At 40.2% G+C, this 24722-nt stretch overlaps 1 protein-coding gene across 2 annotated transcripts in view; it reads right to left on the bottom strand.

Moving 5' to 3' along the window:
- Nucleotides 1–18372, bottom strand: part of gria1a (glutamate receptor, ionotropic, AMPA 1a) — a 59099-nt gene extending 40727 nt beyond the window's left edge. For both annotated transcript variants that reach the window (XM_039813654.1, XM_039813653.1), the window contains exons 1-7: nt 18126–18372; nt 13664–13848; nt 10155–10208; nt 5864–6030; nt 5131–5290; nt 3792–3896; nt 2327–2437 (exon numbers count right to left, since the gene is read on the bottom strand). In XM_039813654.1, coding sequence (XP_039669588.1) covers nt 2327–2437; nt 3792–3896; nt 5131–5290; nt 5864–6030; nt 10155–10208; nt 13664–13848; nt 18126–18300 — 957 coding nt within the window. In that variant the 5' untranslated portion in view covers nt 18301–18372. The remainder of the gene's footprint in view (nt 1–2326; nt 2438–3791; nt 3897–5130; nt 5291–5863; nt 6031–10154; nt 10209–13663; nt 13849–18125) is intronic.
- Nucleotides 18373–24722: the final 6350 nt, after the last annotated feature.

Raw genomic sequence — 24722 nt, 5'->3', positions numbered from 1 at the left:
CTCTGCTTCACTCCTCCAGATCTCCTTTAAACCCTGGCCTGGTCTGTGTGCAGAGAATGGGACAGTAGGGATTGTGGGAATGCACAAAGTGACACCTTCACAGTGGCAAAACAGCACACTCCCTCAAGCAACGAATCAGCGAGCACAAAAGTTAGACAGTGAAAAAAACTCCATGGCTACCCCGCAGCCCAATAACTGTTCACACCTTATCTTTTCTCTTAGGTTCCAAGACAGAGAACCAATTTATCTTCCTGGAAAAAGGGACACTGATAGGAGATTATGTCAGAGAGACTTATTTTAGGTCCATTCCCTTGGGAGACTGCAACCTTCGGGAGGATCTTCACTTTTTTTTAATTAGAAGTCGATAGACTACATGTTAAGTTTTGAATAATACGTATACCCAATGTTCTACATCAGCTGCCAACTTTTTTGTCTAATGTATCACCAGAGTCAGATACACTCAAAGTACCCCTTCATCAACATCAGCTGTTGTTTTCCTAATGTGTTCATTTGACTTCATTTTAAACTGGATGCTATTTATTAATTATATAAAAGTAGCCATTGTTACAATAGAATTTTCATAAAATTGATATATCGATGTTAAGGTCAGTTTGCAAATGTACCACTTGGAGTGGCAGAAGCTATTTCTTTAAACCATTTATCATTGCTTTTAGCCATCCATTTTAACCAATTATCCTTTACCTTTAGTTATCTATTTCAACGATTAGTCATTACTTTAAGCTAACTATAACAGTATTTAATCATTGCCTTTAGCTAACTATTTACCCATTTATTCATTACCTTTAGTTAACTATTTCAATAATTTACATTGCTACCCCTGAAAACAAACCAGATTAATATCAACAGCCTAAATTATCTATTGTATAACATATTTCTGGCCCTTTGTAGTACTTTGTGTACTATGTAGCTTCTTTGTAATTATCTGAATTGACTGTATCAGTGTTATGGCGGGGGTTTATTCAGAGTGAAACACTCACTATTGCAGCCATTTTAGCACCAATTTGTTGACACTTAGGCAATTCCATCCCCCAAGTGGGAAATACAGTTGCATACAGAAATTCCCCATTTCTTAATCAAGATATCAACTAAGAGGCTAAAGTGAACTATTTTTCTTCGAACTATTGCATTATACATATAATATTACATGAATGCAGCTTCACTATATATCGCTGTGTTCAGCTGTTTCTTGTCGATGCTACAGGGTCCCTCACTGAAAGCTTGCCTCTATAAAAATATTGCACATATTGGAGTTCTTTTTCCTATTATTCTACATTGTCTCTCTGCTTCATTACCTCCACCAAGCCTTTATATGGTGAGCTGTAATTTTCTCTTAAGGGAAGCACATAGTACATACAAATCCATTACCTTAATCCATAACCTTCATAGTGGAGATCAGCTCCACACACATTGCCATATATAATTTTATTTATTTTATATTATTATATACGGATCCATGCATTGGATAGCAAGTCCAGCAAAATAACATGGTGGGAGTGATTTACAGAGATAAAATACTTAAAAATAAATACCAGGAGTTCAAAAAAGAACCAGCGCTGTGCTCCAGGCATCTACAGACATGAAGTATCCTCTGATATTAAATTTTCAACACGATACAGACACTGAGAACATCCTGTACCTGCAAAGATATACTACGATCATTATTATCCCCTACAGTACAGTATATGAGGCAGGTGTTGCGAGCTATGTCCCTTTCTTTTGAGAAAATGTCATGATAACCTAGATGAGAGCTGGTCAGATTGAATCTTTGCTGCCCTCAAATCCAACCTCTTTCACAGACCCCGTCAGCTCCATCTCTGTAATGTAAGCCAGGATACTGAACACAACCTGACCAAGTCGTGTTTAACAGCCTGATGGAGAAAGCTGAGGCAAATAAATAACATGGCATGACAAAGAAATGAAGAACATGTTGTTCTCCAGTGCTATTTAGTACTGTATAACTACTACCATAATGATGAATGCACACTTTGTCTCCTAACATTAAACGTGAGGCTGTGTTGTCATTTTAAACATATCTTAAATATGTACAGTGGAACTCTACGAGTCAGTAAGTTGCCAAATGATGTTATTATGATTATGATTCTGAACAGGCACGAGTCCGACAGAAAGAAGTTAGCAGAATAGAGCTCGTAAAGGAAGGAAGGGAGCGAGATACAATCACTGATGTCTGCTGAATTCTTTCAGGGGGCTGAACCTTTAGGAACTCTATCATAATAGAAAATGAAAAAATGGTTCCCTTCCTTTCTCCGTCTCGGTCTCAGCCGACCCTTCTCTCTATTTTACTTACCAAGATAGTGGTGACTATGTAAGTTCTGTTCTGCAGGACGCCAGTCTCGTTGCTGCCTCTAACTAAGCTGGCGGTAGTCACGTACTTTTCATCTTCATTCCAGTAGCCAACCTATGACGAGGAGAATGTCAAAATGTCAAAAATTTAAGACATTTGAAACAGAGGTTAGCATACACAGTCTGAAACATGTTTTGGGTGACTTTATAAAAAAACATGGTCATTATGAGTATTATGTTAGCTGAAGCAATACCGTACTGTATGTATAATTCAGGGTAGTTTTAGCCACTATTTGCATTTGATTAAATTGTTCTTATTTAAAGGTCCCATGGCATGAAAATGTCACTTTATAATGTTTTTTAACATTACTATGCGTTCCCCCAGCCTGCCTATGGTCCCCCAGTGGCTAGAAATGGTGATAAAAAAAGCTCAGATGGACCGATCTGGAATCTTCTCCTTATGAGGTCATAAGGAGCAAGGTTACCTCCCCTTTCTCTGCTTTGCCCGCCCAGAGAATTTGGCCCACCCATGAGAGAGAGAGAGAGAGACATCATGGCTTTCAAACGAGCAAAGTGGCAGTTGGTCAAGGACACACCCCCACCCTCCACCTTGACCCCTCTCTCCTCCTCAATAGCTACAAACACAGAAATGGCACATCCTAAGGAAAGCTCATTGTGGGACTGGCTCTAGTGGCTGTAATTCTGCACCAAGGCTGAATTTCGGGAAAGAGACTTCAGATACAGTATTAGGGGACCACTAAGGTCTATATAAGAGACTTCAGATACAGTATTAGGGGACCACTAAGGTCTATATAAAAGAGACTTCAGATACAGTATTAGGGGACCACTAAGGTCTATATAAAAGAGACTTCGGAATACAGTATTAGGGGACCACTAAGGCCTATATAAAAGAGACTTCAGATACAGTATTAGGGGACCACTAAGGTCTATATAAAAGAGACTTCGGAATACAGTATTAGGGGACCACTAAGGCCTAAATAAAAGCATCCAAAGAGCACCATGTCATGGGACCTTTAAAGATTTCTGGTGTACCTTGTCCACCAGCAACATGATGTTTTCCACTTTGGTTTTCTTTTATTTCCATTTTAGACAATTTCCAATTATATCATTCCTACTGATAGTGACACGGTATATTATAAACAATATTACATTGTTGCTGATTTCAAACGTCAATTGCTAAAGGAGATATTAGGGATTTCGCACACAAAACCAATTAACATTTTTTTTTTATTATAATTACACACATTTTTGCAGAAAAGCATCACCGGGTAAAATGTAGGGATTTTTTCAAAGGATGCAGGATAAATCATTGTCTCTGATTCACTTTACCTGCTCAAAGTATACATAAAAATGAATAATGTAATCATTATAAATTGTTACTCTCTTTTTTTAAATGGTCCTTGAGCAAAATACATATCATTAACTAGGGCCTCAGGCTCCAGACTTACCTTCTTTGGTCCAGAGGGGGCCAGTTCCATGACGCTAACAGTGTAGTTGGTTCTGCGGCCTTTCTCATTGAACTGAATGTGACCAGTCAATCCATCTATACGGACCTGTAATGGAGAAATAGATACTGAATAAGTCATTGACAGGATCAGAATTGCCCAGCTCATGGGTAAATAATGGCTGCAATGAAGCACGATATTCATGCAGTCCTATTTCTTCATGTGGGCGCTGACAGCAAGCATTTGCATGTCACGCTTACACGCGATGCATGTTAAGCATATCTTGCATGTGTTTGTATAGTATTCATTTGTGAAACTCCACAGTGCCTTGTCCCTGCGGACGTGAATGACAGACGGCGTGCGTGTATGTGTACAGCGCATGTGTTTGTCTTGGCTGTGTGATGGAGTTAATTGAGCGAACACGGCTTCCATCTCCAGTCCATGCACAGGCAGATGGCTAGATTGACACTGAGCAGGCCTCTGCACAGCCACTCTGCAGACAGAGCCTCGGGCTGCGCAGACAGACACACACACACAAACAGACATACATGAAATTACAAATGTGGCCTCAAAACAGTGCATTTATTATACCATACATACTTAATGTAAATGGTGTTCCAGGCTACAAACATCACATATTGGACTTTTTTTAGGTTTTTTTAAGATTATTCTTTTGGGCATTTTTCAGCCTTTATTTCGATAGGACAGCAGAAGACATGAAAGGGGAGAGAGAGGGGGAACGACATGCAGCAAAGGGCCGCAGGGCGGATTCGGACCCGGGCCCGCTGCGTCGAGGAGTAAACCTCTATATATGGGCGCCCGCTCTACCAACTGAGCTATCCGGGCAATTAATGGACTTTTAAATGTATTTTTAATTGGCTACTGTATATGGCTACTTTGTAGTTACTTTTTAAAAATCTAATTTTCGATCTAATTAAACAATTGTCCTCGGTATACATGCTATTACAAGCACGAGTGTCTGCATGTCTCAATGAGACACTGTGAAGTCTCAAGGCCAGTCCAACATTTCTATTTACAATGCCAAAAATTTACAATTCTAAACTCAATTGCTGATGTCATATTGCATGATGATCACGGCTGAGTGTTATTGCCTGCAGGATTTGTTTACTAGCCATGATGTCACATTTGATACTGCACAGCTCTCCTACGACTTAATGTGAACTTTACACGACAGAATGAGACCTAATTTGTTCAGCCAGCCCCAACTCAGGAGCCGTTAGCCAATGTGCCACTCAAGAATTTGTGCGAGTGTGTGTGAGTTTGAGGTTCTATGTATGTGCATGTGTGTGCACACATTAGTATCATTAGTATGCACACATACCTGCTGCAAGGCTCTCTGGATGTCTATGCCCTGTCCCCAGGGAGCTGGTGGGTTGGCGAGACACTCTCCAGCGTTGCCCCTTCGAGAGATGTCTATCCTCTGTCTCCTTAAATTCTGGAAGGCCGTGGACATGACTTTTACCCCGTCATATGTTAAGACTCTCTGTGTAAAAAAAACGAAGTTACCTTTATTGCAAAAAGTACAGATGCACTTGTGGCTCAAAGCGAAAGAAAACATTCAACAAATTCCAAAAGCCTCCTTCAGCTCCCCAAGGATGATTTCTTATTACCTTAATTATTAGTTTACAGCTTGACCTTGTAAAAACACACAGATATTTGGATTTGGAATCAATCCTCTATCTTAGCTGGTTGGACAGTTGTTTTGGTTTGAAATCAATAATAATAACAAAATAGCAGAAATCCCAGAACACCACAGTCAGACAGGATCAAGGGTTATTTTATCCTTGATCTTACCTTATAGCTTTTTGCAATATGCTGCTGACAGTCACAAAAAAACTGACAGGGGAAATAACAGCCCATTTGGCCGAGGTAACCATAACCTCACAAAGAAAAGCTAATCACACCTTCTGAGAAAGACGGCCTGATCATGATTTAGTTTGTGTTACTTCAAATGTGACATCTTGGCATATCCTGTGCAGCCTTACAACTTCTTGTATTAACGCTTCCAAGATAGAAGAAGGAGAATAAAAGAAGGACAGATCAGAGAGCAAAGCAGTAGTACTTTAAGTCCACTCTTGGGCACTTTGGAGTCTTTGTTGTCAAACTCCATCCACTGCTGGACGACGCGGCTGACGGCCGGCTCAGAGTTGTTGACGAGCTGGAAGCCGGTGATGTTCGCCCCACCTTTCCTCAGGTCTGTCAGGTCGATGTCCAGGAAGCCCTGAGACAGGAAGTGGACAGGGAGAGAGGTGAACTGAGACACAATTGTCGAAAAAGAGATATGTGTATGGGTAAAGAAAATTGCAATTTCTTTCACATGCACAATGCATGATTATACTAACTGCACGCAAAGCAGTGCAGAGTCCTCTGATGAATTTAGTGAAATTCCTGACATTGAACCATACTGGCTGGAGTGACAATAGCAAATTGGAGGGGTCGCTAGATCAGTTGTTCCAAACCTTTTTGGCCTTTGTGACCCCTAAAACAAATGAATGTGTACTTGCAGCCCTTTAGTAGAAATAAACATAATTTTGTGAAAGAAATATGTTGTATTTTCTATTTTTTTTAATCTATTTAATCATCTTGTGACCCCTCAGATGTTACCCCTTGGGGCGTCCCAACCCCCAGGTTGTGAACCACAGAAGAATAGGAATCACAGGATATAATATCAGAAAAAAGCATATTTATGTTGCTTCATTTTGCAGACATTCTTTTGACTTTTGCTTTTATTTCTTGTGAATTGATGGACAATTGTAACACGAAAAAAAACCTTTCAGTCATCCCACCTGCCCTAAAAGGTTGGGAACCAGTAGTCTAATGTGCACCTGGCATTAGAGGGTAATTCTTCAGAATGCATTACAGTGTACAGGTAGTTACTGTTTTTAACTGTACCATCAACAGTGCAAGGGTTAATAGCATAATGAAACAAATCCTTCTTTTTCACTTAGAGAGGTTGTCCCACTGAGCATACTTCATCTTAGTCTTTCCTGAGGGGTGAGAGAGAAAAAAGAAAACCTCATTTCATGTCTGTGTTCAGTCCGGAGCTAATCTCTGATAGACTAAGTCCTCATAGGCTACTGTTAACAATGGCAGGATCAAAACCTCATAGGCTACGGGGAACAATGCAAGGGATGCCTCGGGCAGAACAGAATGGAGAAGGAAGCGCTTCACTGTAATGGTAGCGCCTACATCTATTTTCCCCCCTGACTATTATGTGGAGGAGGCTGTTTTTCAGAGTGGGTAGAAAGGCAGATTCGGTCTCTCGGCAGGCTGCCTATCAGTGCAGGGGGGAGAAGAAGAGGCAGACGAGTGGGAATGGGTGGGAGTAGAAACCGAGCAGGAGAGTGGGAGAAAAGATTTGTCCGTTTTGACTGATGAAAAGAAAAGGTGTCTCTCCTGCTTGCCAGGCATTTGTCTGACATCACACAATTTTCCATCCTTTCTCTTTCTGCTCTGATGTCATTTGTTTCATGTCATGTGTAGCTTCAGCTCTGAGGCCATATGTCTATCTCAAACTCTCACTTGTTTACTTTCTCTGATCATCACATCCACACGGTAAAGATAAATGAAGTCAAAAAGAAGTGGCTGGCTGTTAAGCAGCATGCATTTCAGATTGTTCCATGCCCTTCTGGTGTCACAGGTACAAAATAAAAGGCTAGCTCAAGCTACAGGAGACAAATGCAAGCAACGAAGAGGGGCGGTGTTAAGTCTCCCCCCTCCTCTCACCACTGTCTCCCTAATGTACCTGTGTGTGTTGCTGCCAGGTGTCCATATTTCTCAGTTGAGCAGACAAACTAGTGTCTTTTTTTCTGCTTCATGTATGGGCTAATGCAGTGCAGTGAGCTGAAGAGGTTACTATAGAAACTAGCCTTTGCTACCACTGGATATGGAGGTTTTTTTCTGACACATATTTGATCAACATTTTAACCAATATTTTTTTCTATTGATAGGCAATGTTTTTCAGATTAACACACACACACACACACACACACACACACACACACACACACACACACACACACACACACACACACACACACACACACATATCACATATCATTAGGTGGGCTTTCAAACCCAGTGGCTTGTATTACGCTAGACTGAAAAACTAAATGGAAATTGAAATGCCAAATATTAAATGAAAATTAAAAGCCAATGTTAAATTGAAATTCAAAAGCCAAATATTAAATGAAAATTAAAAGCCAATGTTAAATTGAAATTCAAAAGCCAAATATTAAATGAAAATTAAAAGCCAATGTTAAATTCAAATTCAAAAGCCAAATATTAAATTCAAAAGCCAAAGCCAAATGGAAAATTAAAAAAAAAAAAAAATTTTAATTTGATCTTGCTTTGTTTTCTCTTTGGACTTTCAATTTCTCTTTGGACTTTCAATTTGAATTATGAATAAATATTTCCTCCATACATCAGTGCATGTTAACAGGTGGGCACCTACATAATACGCTTTTTTTAATTTAAAATGTTCAATGCCTTATTGCGCTGATGTGACAGAGCCCGACCCGAACCCCAACATCATTTCTAAATATCTGTCGGAACCCAGCCCGGCCTGTCGGGCTTGGTTTGGGTATCCGTCCTCTAGTGCACATATATTCATGTGATAAAGACCGAGAAATTGCATAACTTATCTTGATTCTTCTGAAGCTGAATATGTTACTATAGAAACTAGCCTTTGCTACCACTTATAACTCCATACCACTGGATATGGAGGGTTTTTTTCTGACAGAGATTTTATCAACATTTTAACCAACATTTTTCTCTATTGCTAAATTATGTTTCTCAGGTTTAACACACACACACACACACACACACACACACACGGACGCACACACACACACACACACACACACACACACACAAAAGGTGCAAGTAATTTATAAATGACTGTGGCCACTTTGCGTATCAGCTGTTATTACCGTCTGAACCTTACCATTCAAAATTAAATCTGGCAAACTGGCCAGATAAAAGAGATTGAGCCAATCTAAAACCCCAGCAGTCAGAAATTGTTTTGCCAGCAGCTGCATATTAAAGGTATTATGGAGGATTTTCTAATTCCGGGTGGATCATCAAGACTATTGGTCCTCCTAGTTGTCTGGTGATATGTTTACGTAAGGCCGTCGTACGTGCTCGTCCCTAGGTAGGTTTTGCTTTCTGTGCATGCGCACTTTCAGGTGTATATGTGTGGTGAGCATAGGTAGTGAGCTACGGTTTCAGCCATTCATTGAAGCTCGCCGTTCTCACCGTGTTTTTTCAAAATGTCTGAGGGTCGCAAGAGAAAAAGTGTCTAGGAATTGTATGACAAGAAGAGAAAGGCCTCTGAAGAAAGAAACAAGACCGGAGTGTTTTTGGGAGAATATTTCACACGCTGGCGTGCGCTAAAAGCACAGGTTGGGCTTCCCACTGATGCCTCAGTCGCGAAGTTTCTACTCAACAGGTAAAGTTTGGCGTGCTATTTGGAGAAATCCATTTAAAATCACTGCTAGTAAAAGTTGATGTAAGCTATGATTAGCGATGCTAGCCCTGGCACAAGTCACGCACCGCGCAGACTCGGTAAACATCTCAATTTGTGAAAAAGTGCAAATCTTCTTTGGGAAAGTAGGCTTGTATGAGCCATGCCGACAGCAACTTGTAAACAGTGCACTCTCGTGCACACGTTTAATAGGCCTTCCCTCTCGGGAGCAGGTAGAGTGTTGCACATGTGCATTTTTTCAAAAAGTGGAGAGGGCGGTTCTTTTCTAAAATTTAAAATTCGGGATAATCCTCCACTATACCTTTAATGCTGTTATTACTACAGCTTTGGTTGACGTCAATTTTCTCTTCATTTGGTTGCTCTTAGTGAGTCTGAACAGTGCTGAAGCGGCCTGCACACCTTTGCATTGAGAAGATGGCAGCAGACCAGTAGAGTTAATGGATATAAGCTTGCATACATTTACTGCCTGACCTTTTTCTGTAACTGTAAGTCTGCATAGATTTCTGACTGTAACACGTTTCCCACTTGTGCTTTACTGTGAGTCTACTGTGCTGCTGTGATGTCTGCAGGTTTGATGGTCGAGTGAAACAATATATGAAGTAGCTGAAAAGGAAAATGGAATGAGAGAACATAAAAGACATAAAAGCAGATAGGTGAAATTATTTGGCACATGCAAGTCTATTAAACTGGCAATAAAGCACTGAAGGTCTGGAATCCTTTTAAAAGCCAGATTTCATAGCAACGCTATTCATTCGTGAAGCATGGATGTGTGTAGACAAGTAAAGTATGTGGAAATATTTCAAAGAAATCTAAATAGTTAAAAAGATGCAGTGATAAGAATAATAATGAATATTCCTTACCAGGTTAGCCAGAATGTAGTGGTAGCTCTTTGCATTCTTGCCTTGCTCGACAATCTGGAAGACAAGGTCAGAGGAGAGAGAATAAAATGCCTGTGATACAAAAACAGATGGATGGTTCATGTGTGTGTGTGTGTGTGTGTGTGTGTGTGTGTGTGTGTGTGTGTGTGTGTGTGTGTGTGAGAGAGAGAGAGAGAGAGAGAAGGGTTTTGACAGAGAGGTGTCTCAGCAGTATACCTGGTAGAGTGCACACTACTTCACCTTGTGCAGGACAGACAATACTCAACATATCAACAGACTCCATATAATAAAACCCATCAATGTAGCTTATAGAACATGAATAAAAAATGCCCTCTCCTCTCCCATTTACATCTCCTCTCCTCTCATTTTTGATTAAGAAAGCACATTTTTATTTGTTTGACAGGTTTTTTGTTTTTATTTAGGATTTTCATTTCTTGACTTGGCTTTCTTTTCTTTCCTCTCCTCTCTTCTCCTCTCCTCTCCTCTCCTCTCTTCTCCTCTCCTCTCCTCTCCTCTCCTCTCTTTCCTCTCCTCTCCTCTCCTCTGTCTACTTTCCTGTTCCTCTCCTCTACCCTCCCACCATACTGTAGGGCTGTTACAAATCTTTTTCCTTTGACTTCAGGCAACTCACACCCGAGCTGACCATTTCAAAAGCAAGAAATTATAGTTATTATTACAAAAACAAATAAATAAAAATAGGAAAAACAGTCAAAGGAGGTAATAAAAGGAGTATGAAATGAATTATATATATATATATATATATATATATATGATCTAAAAATTCTATCATCAAATAATAAAGTCTGTCAGTGCTGAACTGTGCACAAGACCCTCTCCCGTGCCTGCATCTCTTTTCTGGCTGCGCTGCGGTCATTCTATAACTGCAGGCGGGGTCAGGGCAGTTTGGACATCACAGAGAGAGGTGTGTAGTGTACTGCCAGAAGTGGTTTATTTATAAATGAAATAGGCACACTGGACACCAGTTTCACTGACGTTTGAATGTAGATGTGGTTTAAAATGAAATGAAAAAATAATACCCTGTCTTGTGGCACTCAGGGCAACTGTTGAATTCGCCTATGCTTAAATAAAGAGCCTGCTCTACTGTACAACAAATGTGTGTGTGTAAATGTGTCATCACAGCATACTGGGTGGTCACATAAAATAAGGCCAAGTAGGCAGCACTTATTCAAAGCCATGCACCATCCAATGAATAGCCTGAGGACAGATAATAAGAGGCTCATTCCACTGTCTCTGTTCAGGCACTATGCATGACCTCACACATTTTTCACTAGTCTCCCTCTCTGTGAGCATTTTCCCTTGCGTATACTTCGGGGAGTGTACTCTTTTGTTTGTGTGTTATGTGGGTGTGTGTCTAATAATGTTGTAGTTCATGACAGAAGGTGGCATTTCTTATTAATGGTGACCCTAGTACAAGACGGGCCCTGCGAACGAGCCCGTGGCAAGGAAAACTGAAGGGAAGGAGGAGAGAGAGGCAGCAGCGCTGACACCAATACACCCAACACCGGGGGAAGACACACATTACTGCCACAGCGCACCGTCAAATGGAAATGTTTTGGAAGTGAGTAGTGTTTTAATTATACACGCAGATTTGAAGAGTCACTCAGAGTTCAGCCACAGGAGAACGGGTCACTGTTTTGTCTCTCTTTTGGAAAACTCAATAAAACGTTTTCGAGGTAGCTCTTCTGTCACGATGAATGTTCTCTAAGGAGACTACATCAACATTCAGTTGCTGTGAAGAGTCGCCCTCAGGAAACTGTCAGTGACTTTATCGTAGAAGAATCTGTGTACTGTATGAGATGAATGAGATGAACACAGGGGGGAGTTTAAAGGTCCAAATAGGCAGAGGCGATGTGTGTGCGTTCGCCACTGTTTGGATGCACAGGCAGGGCGGTGTGGAGGCAGGGAGCAGATGTGGGTGATTGATGGTGGACGTCTGAATGGAGAACTTCTCAGGCTCAGCTCCTGTAAACTGGTGAGAACTGATGCAATAACCTTAACTGTAGACGCAGGGCCATCAATAACACTCACACAGAGCAGCCACATAGATAGGGACTATGTGTTATGAACATCAAAGTGCATGTGTGTGCGTTTTTTCTTTTTCTTTTCTTATGAAAAGTACTGAAACAGAAAAACTATTACAATCTGACTGAAGAGTCATAAATCATACAAGTGACACCTACAAGCAAAACAATACAAATATGACAAATGTGTGGATATTTCTGGGGATACAATTGCTGTCAAGTCTGTCAAGCTTTCTGTAGTCACATTGCACATGTGCAGTTTACAACACCTCTTTCACAGCAGTCATTTTGACTTGTCATAGCAGGAGAACACAGGTGAAACAAATGTTCTTAACGATGGCTGAGTTCCATTAAGTGCCCCAGTAAGCCACACCAGTGAGGCAGCATGCAAAACACCGGAGCCCTGTAATTAGCTCACCTGAATGGAATGCACTCGTTATCAGTTACACCTGTACTTTTCCTGCTATGACGTCTGCTGTGAAAAAGGTTTGTAATCACAGTATCAACATCCGCTCAACATTTTTTTGTAACTTTTGAAACAATGGGTACTTGATTTCTGACAGAGGTAGATATGTGCAGGCTTCTCATTTTCAACTACTGATTGTCGACTTAGCCAGCTGGAAAGACAACTGTCCCTAGCAGATTTTATCAGCTGTAGCTAGCTAGCTAATTGAGCTAATGTTAGCTACATGAGTTGGTTGGAAAAAGCTTCCCCTAGTCAAGCTGACTTGTTTTAAACAGGAAACCTAAGAGGGGTCTTATAAGGGCACTTGATGGCTACATGCATGATATTGTGTTTGAAGACTGAGGCTAAAGCTACATGTCTCAGGCAAAAAGTCAGCAGATAATGACTCTGTTATCCAAAGCTTGACACACCTGCCATGCCTAGTTATGGTTTCTAAGCTGTGGGGGACAGGGTTTAACGAATAGTCAATTGTGATGCCTTTCTCTTTCAACCGCGCAGAGCTGAGTAAGTGATGATCCTATCACAAAGGAACTGCCGACTACAAATGCCAATGCTGCTTTATTTATCTCCCCTGTCCTTGATGCTCCAGTAGACTAAACGCTATAGCAGACCGCCAACCAACCCCCACTCTCCATCTATATCCACACCTTTCTCTTCCTGTCTCTCTCTGTTGTTCATCCAATTGAAACATGCCCATTCTTGTTCTTGTGTCTTTTTAAATTTGTTGAAATGTTTTTTCTGATGTAGTCTTTTAAAACTTAAAATGCAGGCTTATAACTCTATTTATAATAAGCTTGATGTTTTCAAAAGGAAAATACATTGATCATGTAAAATTCCTACTTGTGTTGGCGCACATGAACAGTATGATACAGTATGGTTTCATTATGTTATGAGGTTGCAGTCTATCTGCTGAAATTGCATTATATATTGCAACATAATTCTATAACCCCCTCTCATTTATAAAACAGAGAAAAGCTCTTTACCTTTTTAAGGATGCCAGTGAGCCTCTCGGTCTCACAATCGATGATAATCTGGCCCTCCTTCCTCTTGTCCAAATCCTGGAACACTTTCAAGAAAGAGGCCTCCGTCATGGTCTCCACATTGACCGAGGTCACCAACCAGTTCCTCTCCGCTGCTGTGTCCAGAACCTTCTGCAGCACTGACAGGCCTAGACAGAAGTGTGGAGAAAGGTACAACTCTAATTGCAGTAAGTTCTGACTGAAATGGAAAATAGAAACTGTGTAGGCATTTACAGAAAAAGTTCCCCAAAGACATCCAAGATGAATGAAGCGATGAATGACTAGCTCTTTACCGAGAGCGATCCATAAGTGTCGGCGGCATGAGACATACATTACGTGCAGGCTAATCTTATGCAGTGTGTAGTTATATTATGAGCTCAAAGATAAATTAAAACGTGGGAACAAAATAGAAGCTGTGCAGAAAAACCAAACTGCTCCTGATAAGCTTATCCATCAGAATCTCCCCTGTAGCTTCAGTGATGAAGTATAACGAGTGGGACAGTCCATTAAGCACTCTGACTTGTACAGGTGTGCTTTTCCAATTCGTACAGCACCAGGCTAAATAATCACCACTTTCACACTAACAAATAATCAGCCCATGCACCATCGCAGGGTACACACTCACAGCCCGCTTTACGTCCACTGAGCACCAATTACAGGTGGCATTACTCAATTACACTGTCACCAATACGCTGCAGAGTCACTTGAGCATCATAGTACCAGAAGTAGAACAACCAATGAGCTAAAGCCTCATGCTAAGACAGGAAATAAACGGCGATTAGAGAACACATTGATCTAGAGCTCTGATTTACAGTCTGACTCACTGTTGTACTCCTTTGCTGCTGGCTGTAGACCAATCAGATTCCTCTTGCGCTGCCAGCCACAGTTGTTCCGCAGAGTAAATAAAGTAATTTCCCCGCAGCAGACTGGTAGACATTACCCAAATGAATTATAGCAATTACAAAATTTAGAAAATGTAAACTAACACATGATGATGAAGCTGTATTTGTTTTTTCCAACACTAAGCCGGCAAATGCCGTTAGAGCCACCATGGGCCTATACATAATGTGTTTTGTATATCCTCCATGCTTGTTTGTTCATGTTCATACAGGCATTGTATGCATATTGAGCAAATGTAAATATGGCTTATCCACAACAACAGCAACACAGACCATGTCAAAAGTAGAATGGGAAAGGCAGTCACAGCCTCTGAAAGATGATTGCCTGGCCTTACTAAAATGCACACCAGCTGCTCTCCAGGCAATTCACACTGCCTATTTGATATCAGGTCATTAAGAAACAAAAAGGTGAATGCTCTTTCACCTCCACATATGACCACAGTACAGTACAATATAAATAAATTATAGACGCCCAAAAAAATGATATGTAAAAATGTACATGGGGACATATAACACATTTCATTGTGTCTCTATCCATTCACTGTGAATAATTGTAGCCCTTGGTGTTGACAGATTCAGTAGTAGCTGTGAAACTGATGATAGGCATGGGAACACAGGGGGCACTTAACCATGGCTGTGAATAAGGCCACTGGGTCCTGAGGAGAATGGACAACTGCTTTTGAATGGAGTCCCAGTGCCAGTAAAGGTTTCAGCACCATGGACAGCACCATGCAACATAATGTGAGCCAGCAGATTCTTTCCCACTGAAGCAGTTCACTTTGTTTTATCTTTTCATTCTCTCTTTTTCAATGGTCTTACTTCTTTCTAAGGTCTTGATGTGTTTATTTATTTGTTAATCTGATTATGCATTATGTACATTATATTCCAGCACTTGAGCAAGATGAGTTAAAATTAGTGCATTATTCATTAACTCTTTGTTGATGTTCTGTACTGTAATGTATTATGGAACAACCTGGAGTCAACTTTCCTTCAATGTCACCAGTGTGGCTAGACTTTTTCTTATCTTCTTATATATTCCATCTATTTATTCATCCTTGCTTTTTTTTCCCCTTTTTTGTCTCACTTTGTGCATTGAATATCCTCTCACCTTTTCAAATATAGCTATGTATGTGGCTGATGCACCCCTATAAATCAGAGCCAGTCTGGCGGGGAGGCTCGTAAGACTGACCAAAGTAAAAATGGTTCTCCAAAGGCATCCCTGAAAGAGAATAATATCATAATGGAATCTGGCTGTCATAAGCATCCTTTTGGCCAGAGGCAATACACGGAGACCTGGGCACCAGGCAATCGAGAGTAGAGAAAATAACGCTTTGGGAAAACCATTTCCTGAGTATTGTTTATGAGAGGTTTAATGGGCTATCAAATTTGTTTTCCCATTCTTGGCTTTTGAAAATAAAAATGAGAGGCACGTTTATTAGTGGATGCTGTAAGACAGCAAGATAGATGTTATTAGAAAAAAGGGGAAAAAATGTTAAAGCTCCTGAAGTTTTAGAAAATTGCCACTGCATATGGTATATTTGTATGTGCTTGACCACTTCACATAATAGATTAAAACACTGAAAAAGTACAATATAATACAAATATATTAGACTAGACATTAGCCGAACCTTTTTAATAGGCAATTTCACCTACAAGTGCTAAAAAAAATACTTTGATCAAATATTAGGAAAAGCACACACACACACATAAAATAAATTCCTCACAACTTAATAGGATTTTTCTTAAAGGCTTAAAATAACCCTGTAGGAAGGGTGACTACAGTGTAGTATCCAGGCAACAGAGGACTACTGATATGGATTCTACTGGCTCCATCCCACCACTCAATCACACGGGGGCGACCCTGCACATATACACACACTCACACACGCACACACTACCCAGCAGTTTGTGAGTTGGTAATGAAGGGATCACAGAAGATAAATAAATCTGTGGGACGTGTGTGGTGCTATGGCCATCATGAATGAATAGGGCTAGAGGCCACTGTGAAATCTCCCTGTGCACTGCTTGATAGTGTGCTTTACAGAGTGACATGATGGCATCTGTCTTTTAAAGCTGACTTAAGCCTGCTTATGTCTCTCACACACAAGTCACAAACACAAGCCGAGAAAAGTTGCAATAATTTGCATGTGCAAAACGCACACACGTATACAAAGCGTGCATGCTTTTTGTCACACGCACACAAAATACACCCTGCATAGTCATGCTCCAAAACCCACAACACCTGGGACAGATGGGATGGCATTGTGGGAAGGGTATAGCTAGTCTGACAAGTGTGCTGCATTATTTCTGCAGGAATGTTATGAAGATTTTTAAATTGTATGCTACAGCACTTTGTGTTTTCTTTTGGCATGCTACTGATGTATTTTTTTTTTTTTTTTTACCTTTTATTTATTCAGGGAAGGTTCACTGAGAGGCAGCCTCTCTTTTGCAGGAACTGTTGCAACACTGTTGAGGAGCACTTAATGACAACCTTTATCTTTTGTTCCATTGTGTGATTTATCTGCAGGTCAATGTTTCTTTTCTGTGTTCTCCATCTTTGTCTGAAATAAATGTTCTGATGGCTGCTCATTGCTGTACAATGGCTACGACCCAATTGCTGTCGCCATGGCAATATGAAGACGACTAATGGTGGTTGGTTTAATGACTGGTTTTGCCTCTGACTGTATTCATGAGCATGTAGTTAAATTGCTTTTCAGAAGAAATCATGAATGAGGATAACATACCGTATTTAAGATATGTATCCTGATAATCAATTGAAAACCTTTTATATGAAATATTTTAGAGAATAATAATAATATTAATAATACATTTTATTTATATAGCGCTTTTCATGGTACTCAAATAAACTTTACAGTAAAACCAGCACGTATATCACATTAAAAACAGATAAGCAATAAAACCAACACATAAAACAAGCATATTAGAAGCAATTAAAAACAATAAAAGCAGTAACTATCAGGTGAGAAATGTAAGACTATTGTATGTGGAAAGCTAATCTGAAGAGGTGTGTTTTGAATGTGTCCAGGTCAGTACAGTCACAGATGTGTTTGGGTAGGGAGTTCCAGAGGGAGGGGGCTGCGATTGTGAAAGCTCTGTCACCCCAGGTATGGTGTGTGGTCCTGAGTGGTGGGGAGAGGAGGTTACAGGGGGAGTGATGGGATCACAGGAACAGGTGTGTGTGTGAGGAGACGGGCAGCAGAGTTTGGGCTGTATTGGATGTTTATTTAAGGCTTTAGCAGGTGAACCATAGAGGATGCTGTTGCAGTAATCAATTCTGGAAGTGATGAAGGCGTGAATCCAAGTTTCGGCAGCAGAGAAGGTGAGTGATGGGCGGAGACGGGCAATGTTTTTTAAGGTGAAAGAAGGCAGTTCTGGTTAAGCTACATGTATACTCCAAATGGCTAAGCCCACTTCAAAGTCGCATCTTTTTATAATGAAAACATAAAGCTGCCAAATATTATCACAGTATGATGATAAATTAAATAAATGAGTTCTAAGTTTCCTACCTGAGTCAGAACTGTACATATAGACAAACTTGTTCCATCCGTAGTGGTCGATCACTCCCACCAGAGCGTCCTGGAGCTCGGGCCTCAGCTGGATGACAAACTGGTTGGCCGTCTCGATGGGGAAGGACGGCGTGACGAAGCAGACATGCAGCGCTCCGCAGAAGGACATGAGCATGTTGACTGTCTTCCTGTCATACAGGCCGATGATGGCATACACACCTTTGGAGAACTGGGAGCAAACTGCCAAAGAGACGAGAGAAAACAGGAAGAAGGTTAGTATTTGGACTCATTAGAGGATTATGGAATATTTGAATTAAACCGAGAAAAACTCCTTTATAACTGAAAATAATAAACAAAATTATAATTTTATAAGGATTGTAAGATTTTCACCACAACATTTAAGTTTCATACAGTAGATTTAACTGCATAAACCAATTCACACTGCACAATGCAAGAGAAAATCTGATTATCTGATCTGTTTTGTGACATGACACCTACATTCTACAGATTTCCTCATGTGGGAGAGACAAAAACGTATTGAGTTGAAGTTAAAATGATTAGTCCAATAACCAATTAAACAGTCAATTCCAGGTTCTCCAATATAAGGATTTGCTGCTCTTACATAACAATAATAAGTTATAAAGAATAAGTTTCATTTTCAATTTCACAATTTCATGATGCTTTATAGACCAAAAAACGGATCAATTAATTGATAATGGAAATAGTTGCCGCATTGTATTTAATTTTTAAATGAACTGAATCAAGCTAAACTGAATTGAACTAAATTGAATTCTATGGAGTGTGGATGTTTTTATTGTGCTTTTGTTTTCATTGTTGTCTATCATCTACATTAACAAACAAATGTATAAAAAGAAGCTATATCTGCTTAAAATAACAAAAACTGAAGAGAGAGTAAAAGAGATCATTGTCTGTCATTGCTCACAATTTGTTAATCCTTTTAATTAAAACCTGAGTCATCACACAGTGCTTTTGTAAATAGCTCTAATAGCTTTTCCCCTTGTATCCATTCAACTGCTCTTTGGCATGTTTATGCAGATCTGGTCAGTTTGTCTATCTGTATTCCACCAGTCTGTGTGTTTGCCTTCAGTGAGAGATGCAAAAGGTGAAGGCAGATTAGGAGTAGAGAGGTTAATCAATGCATCCCCAGGGTTCCATTGACATTTTACTGGCAGCAGGAGGCGTTTGCATCTCTCATTTGCTTTTCTCCCTCAGTCTCTTTCTCCCATTGTCTGTTTGTCACTCTGGCTTCCTTTACACCCTATAACATCTCAAAATAGCTAATTTATGTTCACAGTTTTTTTTGGAAAGTATGTCTCCATGCTTTCAGCATAGTGTGCTATCTTTGTATGGCCTGGGCTATTTTCTGCGATGGTGATGGGTGGGCCTTACTTATCTCAGTATTTACCAAACAGATTGAAGCCGCTGCCTGTCCCCACACGAGGGCCAGCTCGCTGCTAGGAGCTGAGGGCAAGATAGAGAGAGGATGGCCCATACCCAAAACGCCTAACCCGTCACAGACCTGCACCCGCCAGGCAGCCACGTGTTTGCGTGTGTGACGGAGATGTAGGGAGAGTAAGAAATTCAGTGGTACCACACACACACACACACACACACACACACACACACAGTCTCTAGTGCTCCAAAAGCCTGGTGACTCACCCTACTTAAAGCAAGCCCTGAAATAGACATTTTGAGCCTCGCCACACTGACTCAGTAACATAACTATCTTTCCTTCATGGTCTGCACACGCTGTTGCTATTAAATCGACACTCTCTCAGCTATTGCTTTCCATGAGCACACATTATATTTCCCCTTACAATTTTCTAGGACCAATTTCAGCCGTGGCCTCCATGTTCTGCCTGGATGAAAGGTAATGAGAGCTTGTTTGACTTTTTGTGCAGTGTCCCATTACTCTGCCCTGCAGCAGGTTACCATGTTTCACTGAATGTGAGTCATTTCTCATACCTACAGTATGTGTGTCTGACAAAAAAACGTGCAGCCATGTGGCATGGACCTCCTGCTCCGAGCTGGCAAGAGAACCATGTGCTTGTCTAATTCGACAAGAGCATGACACAGAACATTAGTGTAACTCAGCAGTCTCGGGTGCTGTTCTGATAGCAGTATACAGGAGCGGCGTATTGAGTGGGTCTGTGTGTGAGGGGCCAGTTAGCGTTGCTCCACATGTGTAACGACATCGGCGGCAGGGCTGAGAGACCTAAAGTGATCTGTAAGACCCCAGCAACACCTGTCCACCCTGGCACTCCGTGTCTCCTCGCCACAGTTACAGCTGCCATGGCGGTAGAACTGAGGTTGCCCGGGCAACGGTCTGTTTCTCTGGCAAGGATTACAGTAGCTCAGAGCTGCTAAAGGACTGTTGGAAGATGAAGTGGGAATTGTGAGTGTTTGCACATTTTGTCATAATTAGGTTTCCCCTCAAGGAATTAGCAAATTTGCAAAACGGACTTGGCTTTGCAAAATCCTCAGATAATTTCTGAAATAATGGAAGCACATTTCCACAACATCACATTTTTATTTACACTCAAAACAAAACATAATGTTTTCCAAAACTCTTCAGCATACAGATGATGCAGTGAAGCTAAACTTTCCCTATGAATGAACAATAAGTTGATTTGCATTTAGTGTGGTCAAAGAGTTTTAGGCTGCAGGAAAGAGAGAAAAAACTCCAATCCTAAAGGGACTGATACTGGCACAACAGGAGGAGCTGTCAGAAACAACTCACATAGCTACTGTCTTCCCTGTTCTCTGTTTCCTGTGCCCTGCAGCTGTTCCTCTGCTTAGCATGAGCCAAATACCAAATGACAGACGTGTCTGTGCCGGCTGTACAAAGAGGGCGTGTTAGTGACAGTTGTTACTGCATCTGAAGTTGTGGATGATGGGAGGGTGATGCTAGAGGGTGGTAGGCAACGCTGCATCCTTGATACTGCCCGTGAATGTTTATAGCCCAGCAGAAAATCACATAATACTACTGAACCATTACTGATTCACTCTTAAAAATAAAGTCTGACTTTGACTTTCTGACTAAATTAATACCTTAAAACCTTATTTTAACAGATGCTCAGAAATAAAAGAAACAGAATCTATAAAAAAAAAAGACAGATTCTGTCTGATTTTTTCAAGTTGTTGAAATGTCAAAGAAAGACAATTTGAATGGGCACTATGTAAATACAGGTTCTTTTTTCATTGCCAACTGCATGAGTCAAAGGTGTCAAGGTGCCCTCGTGCATGGTACCTGCTCCAGGCTGCTCCACTGGAGCTACACACCGACCTGTGTGTAGGACTGTAGTATTGCAGAGCAGCTCCTTCGTGCGGGTGTGTGTGATTCTTTTTTCAATAGCTCTGCATTGCTTGATATGTCAAAAAAATCAATGAAATTGAATTGAACCGGCTACAGTCACAAAACAATTTTTTAAACGTATTTTTTGGGGAAAGCCAAAACCAGGTTTGCGAGAATCAATATGAGGAACGTTCTCGAGCGTGTTGGCTCAGTAAACACATGTACTCTGGACTGGTTTACTGTGACCGCATGCAAACCACAAATTCTGATATGGATGTTATATACATTATATGCCTCCACAAACACACACATCAGGAACACAGGGCTTCTACTATTTCCCTCCCATGAGACTTGCATGCCATTATCCTGTGCAACATTAAGGTCAGCAGTAGAAAAGGAATTTCACAGCATCCATAAAGGTCGTTTAAAAAAATAAAAAATAGATCCTCACTACTGAGGAGTGACAAAGGACATCCAATTTAAGTGGCTCATCTGATCAACTGATCAAGTATATACAATTCTTTATTCTGTGTGTTTTGTACTGTGACACGTGAATTTCCCCTCTGGGCATCGCCGGACAAAGACCGTGGGATGGGAGAGTGAGCAGCTGAATCCAGCCCAGCTTTCCTCCACCTCAGCATAACCCTGCCAGATTGACTCTAAGAGTCACACCCCACCTTTATTCAGTCTCAATCCTACACCTGATATTATTCTGTCCATCCAATATCACCTTTACACCACAAGACTGCAGATTTCAGACTGATGCCTGAGGAGGTCAAATCTGTTTTCTTTTTCAGTCAAAACTGGTCGTAAAATAGGATAAAACAAAGACAAGCAAAGACGCTGTATCATAGGGCTGCAACTACTGTATCTATTATTTTCCATCATGATTATCCAATCAGAATTCATGGGAAAATGCCTGTCACTGACCAAGGCAACAATTTCAAAAGTCTTGTTTTTTTCCAACCTTCAATCCAAAACCTAGAGATATAATCATAAATGATAGGAAAACAGCATATCCTCACATCTGAGAGGCTGGAACCAGAGCATTTAGAACAAAATAGTTCTAGCCTTTTGTTGTTTAGCCATGCTAGCGGCACAATCAAGGGATGGCAATGCTGGTTTGTTGGTCGCTCTAACACTGTGGTCCAGACTGAATCTATCAGACGGATTGCCATGACATCGTGTAGAGACATTCATGGAGGCCACACTGTAAAAATTATCAGGGTGGTTCTACTTAAAAATTTAAGTTCAACTGCTGCCTTAAAAATGTGAGTAAAGCCAACATTAAGAATAGTGTTGTTTCAACCCACAAAGTTAGATTATAGAATATGTTTAACTAATGATCATTTATTGTTTGAACTTGATACTGTGATTTAAAACAATTATCAATACTACATTGTCCACTCAAAGAAACTTGCTTCCTCTTGTCAAGCAAAAATACAATTGTATGCTATTTCAACTCACGAAGGTAAGTTAGAGAAGATGTTTAATTAATAATAATTTATTGTTAGAACTTGATACTGTGAGTTAAAACAACCATCTATCTTACATTGTATATTCAAGGAAACTTGCTTCCTTTTGTTAAACAAACATACAATTTTACATTTAATTTCAACTAACTGTATTCATACCAATTGTCTTTTCAAGTTAGGTGTACTCATGTTTTTAAGGCAGCAATTGAACTTATACTTTCAACTTAAGCAGACTAATGTTTTTACTAAAAGATCACACACTGTAATAAATTTCATGGTAGTTTAACTTGGAAATGAAAGTTCACCTTCAGCCTTGAAAATCGAAGTTCACTCAACTTGAAGACTGCTTTTGTTTCAACTTAGAAATTAAAGTTAATGAGGTTGATGTAACTACAGTGTTCTAGTTTTGTTAAAGTTGTTATTTTAGTTGATTTAACTTTTAATTACTTAGTTTAACTTCATACTTTAAGTTAAAACAAATAAATTACTTTCTTTAATAATGCAAGAAACCTTCCTTGCCTAGTATAACAGACATACTTTTCTGCTTTATTACAACTCACGGTTTAAAGTTATAATAACATAACCACATTTATAGTGGAGATAGTGTGGGTGCTTGGGTACAGCCGCCCCAGGGCCCCATGCAAAATAGGGGTCCCTCTAAAGCCTCTGATCTTGCATCACTTGGGCTAGTGAAGTGTCACACCGCAGATTAACAGCTGAAGGAAGCCTATTACTGCTCAAAGTCTAATGCTGCAATACTCCAGCTCTTCTTATCAAACATAACAGTCACTTAACTCATGGTTACAAATGTAAACCAGCACAACAATGACAATTACCAGGCAACAAAACACTACATTCAAGCACACGTTTAATAAACGGAATTCAAACAAAATGCAAACAAATTGCAAACTTTTCAGCAAATTTTAACACAACTCTATTTACCGCCTTGCATCATGGGAATTGACCAGCCAATGAACCAATTGCACCTGACTGCAGTATGTAGATTGGGGTTGGGCTAAATGTGGGCGGAGCTGTTTGACTTTTGAAAAGTACTTTTCAAGTACATTTCAATATGAGAAGAGTGAAATGCCAAATTCACAATTCACAAGCCTTTGACAGGTACTCCCTCCTCCCACTAGTGCTTTGTTGTTTGCCACAACACTTGTTATATTTTAGTAGAAATTTGCATAGGCTACATCACTTATCTGCGGTGTATAATCAATTTATTCTGTCCATGCTTTAACTATGCTGTGAAGACAGGTTATTTTAAAATCGAAAGGCAACCATTTTTTGTTGCAACACACACACCTTTTTTTTCAACTGATAACTTACATACCCAAGTTCAATCAACACATACATATCTGATAAAAAATTTAAATAGTGGACCCAATGAATAAATGCAAGTTTAACTTTCAAAAACTCATAAAGTTGAGTTCAAAATCCAAAACTTGTATAAGCGTGTTCAGTTAAAAATAAGAAATAAGTGGACATAACTAAATGGGTCTGTACTTTTTTACAGTGCAGCTGATGAATCCCACTGACTTTGGTGATCATCTGACATTTCCTGTAGCGTCACCAGCAGGTTAAGGTTTAGTGTAGGTTTAGTGCTAATTAGCAGATATCAGCATGCTAACAGGCCCAACTAAGATGGTGAACATTGTAAAAATGATACCTTAATATCAACATGTTAGCAATGTCCTTGCGTTATCATTTAGCTCAAAGCATTGCTGGGCCTGAGCTCAGCCTCACAGAGCTGCTAGCATGGCTGTGGACTTTTATTGCTTGATAATGGACTTAAATGATTAG

Source organism: Perca fluviatilis, chromosome 10, assembly GCF_010015445.1.
Source record: "Perca fluviatilis chromosome 10, GENO_Pfluv_1.0, whole genome shotgun sequence".
Classification (NCBI taxonomy): domain Eukaryota; kingdom Metazoa; phylum Chordata; class Actinopteri; order Perciformes; family Percidae; genus Perca; species Perca fluviatilis.
The sequence above is the reverse complement of the archived record's forward strand: the minus strand, read 5'-3'. Positions and strand labels throughout refer to the sequence as shown.